Below are 16,570 nucleotides of genomic sequence, written 5' to 3'. Positions count from 1 at the left end.
TGAAAAGCGTATTTATTAGGATCACTGAATAGTTAATCAGTTGGTGTGAATTAATATGATTGGTGTGAAGTGTGTTTCAAATCTGTGTGAAGGGTTTTTCAAAAGGGTTGCCTGATGTATGTTTCATTTTTACCAAACATCATCTTCAAAAGCCGTCTCTGCTCAGATGATTTACAGTGTAGTTTAACACTAACCATGATCTAGACAGAAAAGCAATCAAGCTCCTGCTAGGTTCTAACTTTCAACAAATGTAGACTTGAAATGTTGGAAATTAAATGAACTTCACAGAGGCTCAGCCCATTTCTAGCACGAGCAAAGGCGGCTAGACTGAAAGCGCATAATAGGGCTTTATTGCTGACACCACACTACAGGAACATTATGGGCAGTGAAATGATTCACAGAGGCAGCCTAAGGGACGTTGAAAATAAAATGAAAGCTTAGTGATCACCATGACTGCTTAGAGTAATTTCATAAAAGGATATACTAAATTTACGATATTTAATAATAAGACATTTAATAGAATGTCTGTTAAAATGTTCTTCAGATATCTTAAAGGGAAAGTTTAGTTAAACATTAGTTACTCACCCTCATGTTGTTTCAAATGTGTAAGGCCTAGATATTTATGCTACTTTTTATTTTTGGAACTGCCTGATTTCATCAAAAATATTAAAAAGTAATTTGTGTCCCAAAGGTGACCAAAGTTCTTGCAGGTTTGGAACTACATGGAACTACTACTAATGACATAATTTGGGGTAAAATGCTTTTAAAAAGCGTCTAATGTTAGCGTCTAACATTTATACGTTAGCGTCTAAAAAATATATACAAACAATGAAACAGACACATGTGGGAAATCAATTAAGACTTTAATTATACTATTTTAAGTTTACTATATGACTTGTACATGGATAGTTGACAGAGTTGTAATAAATTACTCAATAAATATATCAGATCAAATACTTAATATGTTTGTTTCTGGGGTTGGTTAGTTGGTCATGTGGCTTAGAAACAATTGTTGTGATTTGTAGGGTTACATTTAAAAAAAAACTCATTTGAGAACAAAGTCCAGCTACACAAATGCTGTGATTCTCCAGCACACGTATGCATACTGAACTCAGGGCAATATATTTGATTATCAAACACACTGTCCTTTTTACACATACACTTTCACATATAAGACTGGGACAGAATAAAGAGTTAATGTTTCATTTTGTTTGGACATTTAAATGTGTTGTTTTCCTGTGCCCTTTCTTGGAAGCATATTGCACTAAGTAATGTACTGCGTTGTCCAGAGAAATGCATAAAAGCAATGGCCAGTCGAAAGGTCAAATGTCTGTAAACAACAATGGTAGACGATGTTATATGGGTCCCATTTAGAAAATTTAAAGAGTAGTGGTTGAAAGACGACTTCTTTAACTTCACACAGTGTTTTCTGGGTAGGCTGATCAATCAGCTCAAAAGCCTTTAGATTTTCTGATTTAATTACGTTAGGCTTTTTTAAAACACATTTTCTCCTGAGGTCCCAACCTAATTTGTGGTTTCAATCCCGCTGAAGGTGCATCCTGGCCTCAGACCAACATTATTTTGTACTATATTGGTGCCTAAAGGTAGCATGAGTTATTCTGCCCAGAAATCTCCAGAGGATCTGTTGTTGGGCCAATGCTTTTGGGTGAACATCAGTCCCATGATGCACTAGTCCAGATAAAGCATAACATAACTTGATACTAAATGGAAAAATGTACAGCGGTATAAACAGAAACAAGTGCATTTGGATGCTTTAGGCACCTCATTTATGGTGCATTGAAATTGTAGATACAGAACATGCTGGCAAGCGTGTATGCGCCAACACAAACACACACACGCAGATAAAGCAGCCAAGAGAAGCGTGCTCACACATACAGGGAGTGCATACACTTCCCTGCAAATACACACAGATTGTTTGAAGCTCCCGCTGCTCTACACACTTGCCACATGCCGACAGTTTGTCTGGCGCTGAAGCAAGAGGCAAATCAATGGGGAAGCCCGCTTTTTTGTATAATATATTCTTTTTTCACTTTTTAAGCTTTTATAAAAATACAAGTGAAAGTGTGGCGTATGTGCACATGCTCTTTGTGGATCTTTCTGTACGAGTTACCAAAGCATATCTCTTTTTTCATTTCCCTCTTTCTCTCGACATTGCGTGGAGTAGAGGTTAGCAGTCAACACCAGTCAGATCTGTTTGGTCACATCAGTTGACAGAGATGAATGGATGCAAAAACAGAGGAACGAATGAAAGGATGAGGGGGTCTTCTCTCGAGGGTACACGATTTGAAAGGTGGTTAATTTCCAATCATGCATCCAATTACCCATACGCACATACAGACACACACTACGTCCCCTTCCTCACCATTGCTCCACCATGAGGTCGAGGACTCTGTTGACGTTCAGGTCTGAGTCAAGGCCAAAATCGCTCTCTAGAAATGGGGCGGCGGGAGGCGTGAGCGGTTGAAGGCCAGAGGTCAAAGACTCCAGCCAATCAGCAGGGTCAAAAGCAGGAACCTCTGACCTTCTTTTCCTGGACAGTGAGCTGGATGGTGGAGTGGTGCAGATGGGGGGAGGAGGAAGAGGAGCTGGGGTTGAAGTGAGGGATGGATCGTTGTTAGGTGAGGGAGGAAGCTCTAAAAGAAGCGAAGAGCACAAAGGAGAGGACAGGAAGTTGTCGTCTTTTTGGCGCTTGGTGGACTGTGATTGGTCAGGCAGTGGGGCAGGGGAGGAGCCTGAAAGGACGGTGGTGGCTGACTGGACATCTGTGATCAGTGAAGAGTTATCTAAAAGATAAAGACATGATTTTATTGATGAATTCACAGTGTTTGAAATGTTAAACACCATTAGTAAACAAAGCATTTGCTTCCTTGGTCCTAACAGCTTCACTCACCTGAACAACCAATAGTCTCATCCAGAATGTCATCTATGGATTGACTAGGGTCCATCTTACATGGTGAAAGAAAGGGTGGACAGGAAGTCGAACACTCAGTGCTCATTGTTGATTAACAGCAGTCAATACATCAATAACTGCATAACATATGTAATTGTCAGACAGCAGACAGCACACAAACTCAAAAACGCTCACCTGCACTCTTTGAATGGCCTCCTGTAGTTCCTCTTCTAGACTCCGGACAGTCGGTGATGCTTGTGCTGGACTGGCAGTGATTTGCATGGGCAAATCATAGTCTTGACCAATCACATCACAAAGCTGGCAGCAGTTCACCTAATATTAGCAATTAATACAAGGAATTACTTTCTAGTATAATGTGAAACAGTTATATTCTGGTGAGGTATGTTTTGAAGCATGGCTTCTGGTTATGAGCTGGTCCTGAGCAGAAGCTAGTTGCTTAGAACCAGCCTAAGACCAGCAAATGATAAGCTGAAACCAGCTTATGACCAACTAATGGCTTTTTTCCACTGGGTGGTATGACTCGCTTGGTGCGGCTCAGAACGATATGGCCCAACTCGGTCTGTGTTTCCACTGCGGGCTCAAGAGCTGAGTGACCTTTTAAAAAAAATTGTGCTAAAAGTAACAGCTTAAATCAGTGCAAACCATGCCTCAAAACATACCCAACCAGCATATTAAGGTTTTCTTTTTCAACAGGGTGGCCTAATATCAACCATCGTTTCTTGAACAATAAGATACCTAGATACAGCACGATGCATTTAAATAATGCAGTAATATGTCAACATTTTGTCTTACTGAATACTCAAAGCACAAACCTTTCCATCACCAGCGCAGTATGTAAAGAGCAGTTCTTGTCCACCTGTGTCTGGTTTCCCTCTGGTGCATCCCGTCTCCTGTTGCAGGAATGGATGAAGGGAACTTTCACACAGCTGAAGAAAACAATGGAGGAATGAAATATTATGTTAAATAATAAACATAGTTGTAACTCAAAAGATCTACCACAAATAAAGGGGTAAAAGATGTTATGAAATGCTACAAATTCCAAATAATTCAGTAGTAAAGTATTCAAACACACCTGAGTGTCCTTTGCTCCTTCTCTTGGTCTGCTCCTCATCCTCTCTCTCATTTCCAGCTCCACACTAAGTTCATCTACTGCCTGGCCTGGCCTCCACGTAGAACCGGAAGGTATTGGAGGGGAGGATCTATGTAAGGTGGGGCTGGAGCCAGCAGATGAAGGAGAAGTGAGGTAACTATCACTACCTAGGCTTTGCTCTGCTAAACCCGAAGGGCTGATGTAAATTGGTGCGGGGTTGACGGAGGTGTCTAAGCTCGTTGGGGTTCGGTTGAGGCTAGCAGGGTGGGAAGGCTCTAGCATGGCCCCTAGCTGGCAAAGTGGCGCAGGTGTTAATGGGGGACGAGGCATCTGGAAAGGACGAAGTCTCTCTAATAGTGCAGGCTTAGTGCCAGAAACTGGGAGTCCACGTTTCCGCAACTGCTGCCGAAGAACTGACACCTGAGAAGGTGAAGAAATAAATTACATTATCTGTACAATTATTTTACCAGCAAATAGTTTATGAAAACCAGATTATCTTAAGCAGGGGTGTCCGAACCTACTCCTGGAACACCACTGTCCTGCAGAGTTAAGATCTAACCCTAATCAAACACACTTGAACTAGGTAATCAAGGTGTTCAGGAATACAGTTGTGCCTGAGCACATCTGAAGGCACATCTGAATAAAATTTATTATGAAATCTTGTCTACTGCAATGCCTTCAGGAGGTATTTTCATGTGCAAAAGCTCCCTGCGAAGTCAATGCCTGATAGGGCAGCTAAAGCAACAAGTAGGTTGCATAAGCTTTCAGATGTAGCCTACTTGAGCATATATATACCTGGATAGAATTGGACACCCCTGATTTAGAGTGAATCATCTTGATGAAATTCTTACCGTTAAGTCATCAAGGTTTAAAGGCAGTAACTCTGCCTGGTGGATGGGACTTGTATCAGGAGTGGAGGGGTTTGTTGATGGTGTTCCAGATTGAGGGGAACTTTGAGGCGTAGTTCCAGAAATCTTCAGATGATTCTCACTATTATTTGGATGTATAATGAGTATATCAATTAGTCTTTTGGGATAACACTACTTTTAAGTATTTTTTACTATTCGGATCACAGAGCATCTCTAAAGCCAGGTTTGCACTGTACGATTTATACAACCATAATTTTGCTGTCTTGGAAAAAGTGTCATCCATGTTGGTCTACATCTCATCTGCTATGCATCTACTAGCAGTAGAAAGGCATGTGTTTCAATGTGAGGTTGTTGGGGTTGGAACGACCTGTATGATCTTCAGATTTTAGTGTGTGAAGCCATTAACAATGTTGGTGTAATATTTTAGTGAAAAGTGATGTGTAATGGTGTAATGGAAAAGTTGTGACTGCTGTTAAACTGTCAAAAGTGCTCTTGGCTGCAGTTTTTATCATATACAGTACCATGTGTGCCCTATACAAGGAGTATACAGCCTGAGTAGGGCACCAGCTGTCAGGGGTGCACACTCTCGTCTACCTGAGGGATCCACTAAGAAGGATACCCCTTACAATGTGACATAAAAGAAAGATGTTGCACAGTGTGCCATTAAGAAGAAGTCACTGTGACAATGTATGAAAACCTTAATCAACCTTAATGTATGAAATCGTACATGTGAACCCAAACTTAGTTATACAAATCATGGTAACTTAATTAGTGCTTTGTTTGAAGGTTACCTGTTTGTCACAGGGAGCTGTTGTTGCTGATTAAGAATCTGTAGTTGTAAGAACACCTGCTGTTGTTGCAAGAGGTGGGAGTAAGAGGAATCAGTGGGAGGAGCCTGACCGCTATTATTTTTTTGTGAAGCACTTCCGGCTCCACTTCCAGTCCCAGTCCTTTGATCTGGGGGAATGTACTGATGATATTTCAACTTCCTCATTTTAGGTTTTGAATCGCGAGGTTTTCGTGGCCGCGGTGGGCGGGATGAAGTTAAGGACCCACCCAGAATGGAATGAGAAGGTGGAGCTGAAGGCTGTGCTGTCTTGAAGCATACAAAGAGAGAATGGGAGAAATATAATTTAGAAAAATGATTGAAAAAGTGGATGAGAGAAATAATGAGGAATGAAATGGGGCGAGGAGTTCATTAAATCATTTATTCATATCTCTGTGTGTGCATACCTTTGGCAGCAGTGGTGGTGTCTGGGAGGGCATGTACATCCCTTTGGGTCTCCCAGTTGTCGATATGGAGTTTGACCCCGTTACTGTCATGGTCATTGGTTGGCTGATGCCCTCGGTTGCCGGGAGCAATGCCAATCTACACTGCTTTGAAGAGATGAGTTGATAGTAGTGAAAATCAACTATTTCCAAATGTTTAACCTGAATGTAAAGTTACAATGTAACTTTACACCACTGCACCACTATTAACCCAATCCCAATCATTGGTAGACCCAGTACTGGTAGAAATTGTTCACAGAATTGCTCACTAATCTTATTGAACAAAAGAAAATTATACAAGGCAAAAAGTACATAGTCAATTGATTTAGTCTATTATTGTGTAGGTGTTTTATGCCTTTTATACCTGTACACTGTTTGGGCTGATGGGCGTAGCAACAGATGACACATTACTCAGCGATTGGTCACCTCCTTGCCCAGGTGATGATGATAAGCCAGGAGACTGGTTCATCCCGAGTTGCTCAGGAGATGCAGAGGCAGAGGAGGAGTTGTCATCTTCAAAGACATCTGATGGCAATGAAGCAGCTGCAGCAAAGCAAAATAAGAAATGGTTAGCTTTTCTCAAATATTCTCTGCATAAGTAAGCTCCTGTGGAAATGTGCAACTGTAATAAACTTTTTGTTGACACACTGATACCTTGTGAGAATTATTCATTAATAAGTTCCTAAGCAAAATGGGAGGAAGAGAGGGGACAAGGCTATCAGCTCCAACGAATATTAATAACATAATATTTAGGGTAGTTCACCCAAAAATTGTAATTGTGTCATTAATTACTCACCCTAACATTGTTCCAAAGAAGAGAAGAAATCGTTGAATAAAGTCATTATTTTTGTTTTCTTTGCACACAAAAAGTTAAAGATGAACAAAGACCTTACAGGTTTGGAATGACATGAGGGCAATAATTAGTGACACAATTTTCATTTCAAGGTAAACTATAGCTTTAATGCACTAGGTAAATTAAGGTAGCAAAGTAGAAAAATAACTTAAACTCAGGTAATAGCTTTGAATAACATGCATTAAGATTCATTTTAATATTATTTAGAATCTTCTGAATTGACTAGTTCTGATCTAGGACAATATTATGAAGAGTTTTAGAGTCTTTAATCAAGTCTGCCTATAGGAATAAAAAAATTGACTGCATGATTATAGAAGTCCTACAAAATAGCTTTATGATGTGTGCCATTTGAACTGTCCCACCAGGCCCCGGACATCTACAGAACATCAGATTGATGTTGGACATCATGTTGAATAGATGTTGCGTTTCGGTTAAAAAAATGAATATCGGGGCGACGTCTGCATATGATTTGGCATTGGCATTGACTTAACATTGGATTTTGGTTACACAACCTAAAAACAATGAATATCAACGTCAGCTGTTGTCTGTATTGGACATTAATTTAATATTGACATTAGTCATTGAATTTACGTTTAATTTTGTTCACCTGACGTTTCAACCAAAATTTAACCAAATAGCAACGTCTTATGACATAACACAAATCTATAAATTGTGAAATATATATATATTTTTTTATTTTAATTAGCTTATGTTTACAAACTAAACACTTAGCACACAAGCTTAGCATATCGCTAACTAGTTAACCTTCTAACTCAGCCTTTTCTTTGAGCAGTTTTTTCTTTTGTATCTCTTATGTATCTCTTGTATCTCTGTCTGATGTCTTTGCTGTATATGAACATATTCAAATGTCACTGTGACACAAATTACTGAATCCAATAACTGTGTAAATTCTTCTAATGTTATTTAGTTTCCTGTCTTTAAAAAGCATATTAACAATGTTACAATTAAAATAATTTATATAACGCTATGTATAAATGAATAAAAAATGTATAAATTAATATGGTATAAAACTGTAAGAGTTTGTTTGTCTGTGCAAGTGTGTGTGTGTGTGTGTGTGTGTGATCGTCTAAGTATAGAAAATATTTAGCTTGAGTTTATGCTGAGTTTGGTAGGCATCGTTTTCAGTTATTTTCAAGGACTCACTGTTCTCCAGAGGCAGAATATGCCTCTGCAAGAGTTCAAGTGGTCCAGGCTGACTCTGGATTTTCTCACTCAGATCCTCAGCCAGACGGGCCTTCTTTTGCCTGTGAGCTCCGCTATAACTCCTGTCTGTGAGTGAGAGACATACGAAAAGAGAAAGTGAGAACAAGAAACGAGAATCAGAGAGAGAACAAAATGAATAGTGAGAGATAGGGAACGTGAATGGCAGATCAATTGCTCTGCTTTACAATAAAAGAGGAGAAGAGGAGGAATATTTTAAAGGCAGATATGAACGATTTTTTACAAAAGAATTTGTTGTCGGGGTAATCCAATTCAGACATTCAGAAAGCTAACGATAATAAGTGCATAAGTGCTGAAGGACCTTCAGCTGAATGACTTGCAAAACACAAAGAGCTGTTTGATGAATGGGGACTGATGGATGTGTGAATGGCTATAATGGACAAACCGCTCTTTCCAGCTTTAAGGTTACAGCTCTGTTCAGTACTGGTATTGGGATATTCTTTTATGACTGAAGGTCAGAAACTATTGACAAACTCTCAATGGCCATGGATGATGCATCACCTGGTGCAGTTTGAGCAGTCAGACCACTAGGGGGAGACTTCTGAGTGGCACCATCTTCAGTCTGACGCTGCATTGAGAAACAGCCCAGACAAATCAACATCAGCAAATGTCAACAAATACAGCAAACCTTTATTTCTTCAGCAGTTACTGAAAGATAGCACAAAGGTGACGCTGCTTTAAAAAAACAATTGGATTGCATTCTCCTGTAAGACTGCATTTTCCCTCCTGATGGTAATTATCTTGAACCAGCTGCTGTTTACAGTCTTACTAAACATAATTAACTGTGCTAACAGTGTTTCACAGCTAATACTAATAGTTTGTGACAGTAACTAGACATGTAATTACAAACATTAAATTATGCTAAAGAGGTTGAAGACCAACTCGTGTCAGTTATCAGACTGTTTTGGCATCGGTGAGTAGTTTGCTTATCTACACCGGCACCCTGTTTCACGTCAGTCTATTTTCACATAAACCAAAGACACACACACACTGTTACTGGAGTGTGTCAAGCGAGGATGATATCAGATCCAACCGGAGTTCGTTTTAGAACTTCTCCCTCAAATTAATTAGCTGTTTCAAGGAGACATTTATTCTTTTCGTTGCTGCTAACTCTAACTATATTTTACTATTTCTCCACAGACACAGATAAATAATGGCTCACCAAACCACTGCTGGCTTCTTTCTCCCCAACTTTATCAGGGACGGAGCCCTTTGTACCTATAAAGGAAGGAGAATGGGAGAATAAACAAAAAGCAGGAGACAAGCTGTTATAAAGCTAATATGTAGAGTTGAAATGCATAAGGAGAGCAATCCAGCTGGTTTGAAAAGCGTGAATCAAATATAATATGATTTTCCTGCCCCATAAAGGGAAATTTCATAGACTTCCTGTGGCTAAGCACATTTAGAATAAACACACACAAAGACTCACCAGACTCTGCATTAAGTTCATTCTGCTGTCTGCGGTTCTGTATTCTCAACTGCAGAACTGAAATATACGGCATACGTGTTATTATGCAACAAAAACAAAATTTACAATACTTTTTAAAAACAAATACACAGTCTTTGTACTGCAGAAAAGCATGAGTTTCCCACCTTAAGGAAAGTGCAGATTTTCTCTGTGAATCATATAGCTTAATTTATGACTGTAAGCCCAGTATATTACAAGTAAATTGCACCACTTGGACGATCATAAATCGAATCATAAATGAGTTAGGCCTAGATATGAATTAGGCACTGCAAACTTACAACACTGTGTGTGGCACAAGAGAAGTTCTACGCTTCTTCACAAACAAACACATGCTTGAACCAGCAGGTGAATTACAGCTAGGTCAGAGGTGGGAGGAGTCATGAGGTATGGTGACTTGTCCCATGATGCACCTCTGTGCTGAGTTTTGAGATCTGAGAGTGGACGTGAGAGGAAGGGGGGTAACTATTTATCCTTCTGAATGTCTATTTCTGTCACCTTCCCATCCCCCATCCAGCTGTCCTGCTCTCTCTCTCTCTCTCTCTCTCTCTCTCACAGTCTTTTACTCCCTCTCTCGCTGTCAGTCGTGCTAAGTAAATTCTTCCTGATTTTACTTTACTCTGGAAAAGAATGACATGCTGAGTGGCATCAAGCCAAATCAGGTTAGAATACTAGGATTAAAAATTCACTGAGTGTCACGGCAACTTATAGTAATGACAATGGCGGGTGTGCTCTGATAACATAATGGCATAGACGCATAATGATAGTTCAAGTTTTATGATATATACTATATACTGTACCACATTATATCACTATTAAAAATGGCTAAAAATGAATGCATATTACAAACAACCTAATGTATATTTAAATATTTTAATTAAATTATTCTTGCATTTCCTATACCCCTTGCTGTTCTAGACAGAATTATTCTGGACAACGTTTGACACTTTTTATTGCTACCATAGCTCGTGTCACTTCCCTCATGATGTGTCATACAAATTCCCAGAAATATCCAAAAATGTTCACGTTTTCTAAATTCGCTGTATAATCTGGAAAAATGTTCAACATATGCCAAATACGAACCAAATTTAGTTGTACAACCACGAAAAAATATTGTGTACAATTGCTAAGAAATAATGTGCATATTGCAACTCTGATTATGTGAACTGCTTTGTGCAGATGGTCAGATGTTCTTCCACAGCTCAAAATGCTCTTCGATCATTCTCAAATTATTTTGAAGTTTATGATCATCAGGTATTTACACTATATTGTTGATAAAAGCAAAAGAACAAAGCAAACACCAAAACATTCTAAAGTCCAACTTTTCACTCAAACCATTAACTTGCAATTTGATGGAAGCATTTTGAGAAGTGAGTCATTTGTGTGTAATTTGGGGTAAGTATGTACTAGCCTAGCATCCTCGTTTAAGTCCTGGCATCGTCCAGCTGTTCCTTTTGCAGTATTTCTCTGCATTAAGCAGCCTTCCTGTTGAGGTTGACTGGTGTGATTTTACTCCTTTCTCAGCTACTGAACTCTTTCAAAGTGATTGTAGGCTTCTTGTTTGTGCAGAAAGTTTAGAGGTTGACCTTTTCTAGGCAGAGTCTGGGTGGTGTGATGAAGCCTCCACTTCCTGCTAATTGAGCCAAAAGTGTCCCCCCGAGACATCCAGACACTTGGATATGGTTTTGTACCCTTTTTCTAATTTATGTATTTGTTTTACATTATCACTGACGTCTTGTTTTTGACTATTCATTTTTTACAGCTCGCCTTTTGGATTCACAACCTGAATAGTATCTGTGGGGTTTTTATCGTGTTACAATTAGGTTTTTCATTTAATACTGAAAGATTAAAAAAAACTATAATCTGCAATAATGGTGTTACAGAGACTAGGGTTATTTCTCAGGACAGCAATATCTTTCAGATTTGTAGGAACATTTTAAGTGTGATATTAAAGAAGGTACAAACAATCAAATAAAATGTAAAATTATAAGTTTAGAAATGAAAACAACACAGGGTAAGATTTCAGTAGATATCTTTTTTGTATATATATTGTTTACTACTATGATTTTCTTTAAACATATTTGGTAAATTACCCCATGTTCATTCTCACACTATAAAAAAAAGATTACAAATTACTTCACTTTTGTTTAAGTTAATGAATTATTATGGCATAAAGACTCATTTAAAGCCCGTATGAAATAAATTATTCTTCGATTTTGTTAGAAACCTTAAAAACTTTATTGTTTGCCAAATTCTGTTTTATTGATTTACTCTTTGTTTACACCGTGTATTTGTCAGACAGTCAGCCATTTTTTACAACACAACCTATCCAAGGTCACAGCTGATTTAAGGGTCAGTACCAGCGCAGAACAAGGTTTTGATTGCATTACATTTTCCTTGCTGTCCATGGATGTGATCTTTCTTTTAAAAATTACATTCCCATTTTTTAAATATTGACTAAACTGTTTAAAAAGTGTCAATTCAATGCATTTTTGATGGCAGAGTCTTGTCATTACCAAAGAGTGCTGCTGGACATTTGTCTGAGAATCTTGCCAGCAGGATGTTTATAGGGAACCCAAGAAGAGAGGGCAGCGCTTTTGAAGGGATTCCAACCACAGATGGGAACCAACAAAGACAATCTGTCCACTGTCCACATGTCCTTCAGGGAGAACTGTACTGCTGGCCACATTTGTACAATATGGGAAAGTACGAGAGATTGTGGAACCTCAAGAAGATGGGTTGGCTGGCAAAATTTGGAGATTCAAATCATATTCATATCGGCAATTCAACATTTATTTGAGAACTCTTTTAAATTCCAAAGATAATTAGCTGAAATTCATATAACTGCAGTGAGTATACTGTTATACAAAAAATGGGAGAAACCAAATTATTTCTTGAAAGCAAAAAAAATCAGGTAAAACATAAAGTTTTGGCATGAAACTCTAGATGGGGCAGTCTGATAGATCTAACTCATTACGACACACTGACATCATCACATTTCAAAGCTGATTGGTTCTCTCCTTTATCGGAAGCCAATGAGCTCGCTGCTTAATATTAATATTATGTTTTTTTTCACTTTTTAAATTTTATTCAGTATGTAGTGCTCATTTTTGGGTGTGCATTTTGTACAGCTGTGACCAGGAAAACCTTTATCTGTACCACTCCAACAGATTTTAGTCATTCTGCCTTTCTGTTCACCAATTACAACGCACAGGGAGAGCTAACCAATCACAACACATTTAGTTTTTCAGAAGACAAGCCTTCATTAAATCCGGAAATAATCAAGCCATCTGTGCCAGCATGGGGAGAAAGCTAAAGTGATAATGTAAATCATGTGAAAAATAATTAATTTTTAGAACCAACAAGCATGAGAGCATGTTATAGTACACCCCAAAAATGAAATCAAGACTTTGTAAAGCAGCATAATAGGACCCCTTTAAAATACTTGGCTAGTGTTCGCTGTAGCAGTAACAGTAAACATTAGATACCCTTCCCCAGCTCCTCCTGTATAGATCTGCTACGGGGTGATCATGTATGCTATAGGGGTTATTCATGTTATACTGTATGTGCAGCAGCAGTATTTCTTACATGTTCACAGCTGTTTGTTTTGGATGTATTTACAGTTGCATGTCTTGGTACCAACAGCATAGCAGATGTTATTTCACCAAGACCAGTTTTGTGTGGTTGTCAGTTCACACTGATAGAAATTAATATTTCCTAGTAAGTTCATCATAGTTAACCTTATTCATTTACAATTCATTCAGAAACAAAACACTGTCATGTTACTCAGAGACACAAAATAATGCTGTGGTTGTGTTTGTAAATATATTATGTCAAAGTAGAGCAAAAACAGCAAATATAATGTATAAAAATATAATAATAAAATGTAAGTCTCTTAATTACTTTTTGTTTATTGAACTGTTGTAAAATTGACCTCTTGGTCATTTTTAGAGAAAAAACTGCACTATTCGTGTGAAATTACTAGGTTAGGCTATTTGAAGTGGTATAAAAATATACATTTTCTGCCCATATGTCTTGAATTTGTGATCAATTTAAAGGCAAATTTCATTAGACTGAATCATGCAAATACTCAAACACTCAACAATTTCAAATCGCACATAACTAAAACAACAAATACGATATTATCTCAGATGATATATATCTCACACCCCTATAAAAAAAATATTTAATTGCAAAATAGTGCATTAATTTTGCCTTTTGTCACCTAAACTTGGCTTGCTCATGTTTAATACCAAAAATCTAAAGGTTATATTTTTGGCAACTGTGCAGGCCTTTTCACATAAAAAGTGAAATTAATAAGCCTCAGCCTGATGAAAGTGTCTCAGCCTTTGCAACTCTGAAGTACTCTCAAAACGGGAACAGGAGATGTGTCTGTGTCTAATTTGGAAATCATAGAAACCTGCATTACTCATTTGAAAAAGTAACTGAGATTTTTCTTGCAAATGTAAAAGTAATGCATTCCTTTTTTGTACTTATTTGTAATGTGTTACTCCCCACTTTTTAATAGAGCTGCATTTTCTATAGTTCAGCTTTATTATCGATATTCAAGCAAGCCCACCCTCATCTCATGCAAGCTTCTCAGTAAGACCAGCTACATTCACCTAGGTTTCCATCGCTGCATGGATTTTCAAACTCCATCATCAAAACAGCCACTAGGAGCATCATCAGAACTCACATCACCAACCAGAGCAGACAGACAGCTACGCATGTGGGCTTTCAAACCCAGCTTGAATACAGCCTTGTGATCCTTCCTTTGTTCTTACCTGAGCGAAACTTATTGCGGATGAGCAGTGACCTCTCAGACGCCAGCAAGGTCATAATGGAGAGACAGCAGGGGAAGAAGGGGTGGGGGCTTTAAAGATACGTCTTCCTCCTGCAGGGCAGATACTTATGATTTCTTATGCCCTTTCCTCTCCCTGAAGAGAAAGAAAGCAAAGGGGAGTCACGGCAGGCCTGAACGTATCCTAGCTGCCATCAAGACAGTGAGGAAAAAACACAGGAACACAAGCAACTGGTGTAGTCTGTGCATGACTGACAGAAACAGGAGGAATCAGAAGCTAATGCTATTCTAAGAGGCAGTAAACAGCATCGCTTAATAAAACACAACAGATTTCGTTCTTTCTATATGCAAGGAATAGTGACTAGAGCTTTCAAGCTTCAAACTGGAAGCAGAAGCACCATACAAGTGGTCCTTGCACACTGCATTCCAAGCTTTCTGAAGCCATATGATTTTACAGTTTATGTAAAAAAAAAAAGAACATTTTTGACAAAATAATGTCCACCATAGCATTCTGTGTAAATCTGTAAACAAATCATTCTTTTGAGCCAGATTGATTCACAATGAGTTGTCCATGAATCAGAGTCCAACAGCGGATTGAATAATGCTCTGTTTCAGTCTGCTCCACAAACAAAGCTTTCATATGCAACACTTCTATAGAGCTTTCAAATCCTTTTTTGAAGCTAAGTTGAGTTAGTTCACCCAAAAAAGAAAATTCTTCCTCATGTCATGCCATACACACAAGACTTTGTTTCATCTGATTTAACTTTTACATTCTCATTTATGAGCTTTAAGACATTTTGTTGGAATGGATTTAGAAAAAAATGCAGGGCCATAAATATCTATTTGCATTGCAAAGCTGACGGTGAATAAATGATTGGGTTTCATTTTTGGGCTTACTTTTCCTTTAAAGCTTAAAAAACACCATTTAATGAAAGAAATAATGACTTTTTAATACATTAAAAATATTTTCTTACTTTTTGTGTTCCACAGAAGTAAGTCATACAGGTTTGAAACGACATGAGGGTGAGTAAATAATGACACAGTTTTCATTTTTGGATGAACTATCTTTTTAAACTATTCCAGCGGGAGGGATTTTTGCTCAGCTAGCCAAGGAGAAAGTGGCCTGTTGGAGCAGATGAGAGTGAGTGCATGTACAGAGGCTTGAGTTACAGAAATAATTGGTTTTATTTATGTGCCCTAGAGCTGGCTTTCAAGTATCTCAGCATTTTTTTTTTTTTACTGTACATCTCTCTTCAACGATAATCAGAACTGCACCCACTGACTACAAGTACTGAAGCAACAAATTGGCCTTAGATGAAGATCACAAAAACTTCTAGTGTCAGAGTCTTTACAGACATAAGCACCCAGATGCCTTCACAAAAGAACATATATATTCACAGATAAATGTATAAACACAATAGGATGAATGGAAATGAATACTCACAGTCAGACTGTACTCCCCCGAGTTTTGTCAGAGTGGCGTTGAAAAGAGATTAAAGAGAGAGATTCTTGTGATTGAGGTGGAGAACGAGGGCAGAACTTGATGCACGTTTTACCGAAGTAACGTTCTATGACAGGGTTGTTCCTTGTCTTCTTTTTCACCTGTTTGTTCATTCCCTTCCACAGGTGAATCTAGGGAGAAACGGGCCTTGTGTTTCTTCCTCTTTTCTTCCACGCAGAATTCACCCTGTACACCTCGTTCTCTCTCTCTCTCTACCCCCACACCGAGGAGTCGAGCCAACTGTGTTGGGCTATCAAAAGAGCACCCTGACACCCTCCCCCTGCCCCCTCATAACCCTCTCACACACACACACACACACACACACACACACTTGCTGATAAATTCATTGGGGGGTGACACCACTGGGTGGGTAACTTGCGGTGTCCCCTATCTCCTCTTTCTCTCTCAGGGGTGACAAGGCCAGACCTTCCCCCACAGGTACCCAAAGAAGTTTGCAAAAACTAGTGACCTTCAGAGACATGTTATACACTGTACAAAAGCTATAAAAACACTTATGGGTCGGTAAGGAATGAGCAGAAAGGAACTGT

General features: G+C 38.6%; 1 protein-coding gene across 2 annotated transcripts; it reads right to left on the bottom strand.

The window, feature by feature from the left end:
- Nucleotides 1–844: 844 nt before the first annotated feature.
- si:dkeyp-69b9.3 (myocardin) lies at nucleotides 845–16,277 on the bottom strand. 2 transcript variants are annotated; one of them, XM_043261849.1, is made up of 15 exons: nucleotides 15,966–16,277; nucleotides 14,505–14,657; nucleotides 9,685–9,741; nucleotides 9,418–9,473; nucleotides 8,757–8,823; nucleotides 8,178–8,303; nucleotides 6,525–6,703; nucleotides 6,125–6,268; nucleotides 5,683–5,987; nucleotides 4,874–5,012; nucleotides 4,005–4,442; nucleotides 3,745–3,858; nucleotides 3,107–3,244; nucleotides 2,912–2,966; nucleotides 845–2,804 (listed from the first exon to the last, which is right to left on the bottom strand). In XM_043261849.1, the coding sequence occupies exons 2-15, from the start codon at nucleotides 14,557–14,559 to the stop codon at nucleotides 2,380–2,382; spliced, it is 2,298 nt and encodes a 765-aa protein (XP_043117784.1). In that variant the 5' UTR covers nucleotides 14,560–14,657; nucleotides 15,966–16,277; the 3' UTR covers nucleotides 845–2,379. The 2 variants fall into 2 exon arrangements, with proteins under 2 accessions (XP_043117784.1, XP_043117785.1); XM_043261850.1 differs by having other exon boundaries at nucleotides 6,125–6,265.
- Nucleotides 16,278–16,570: the final 293 nt, after the last annotated feature.

This window comes from Puntigrus tetrazona, chromosome 16 (genome assembly GCF_018831695.1).
Source record: "Puntigrus tetrazona isolate hp1 chromosome 16, ASM1883169v1, whole genome shotgun sequence".
Classification (NCBI taxonomy): Eukaryota; Metazoa; Chordata; class Actinopteri; order Cypriniformes; family Cyprinidae; genus Puntigrus; species Puntigrus tetrazona.
This window is presented reverse-complemented; position numbering and strand designations above follow the sequence as displayed.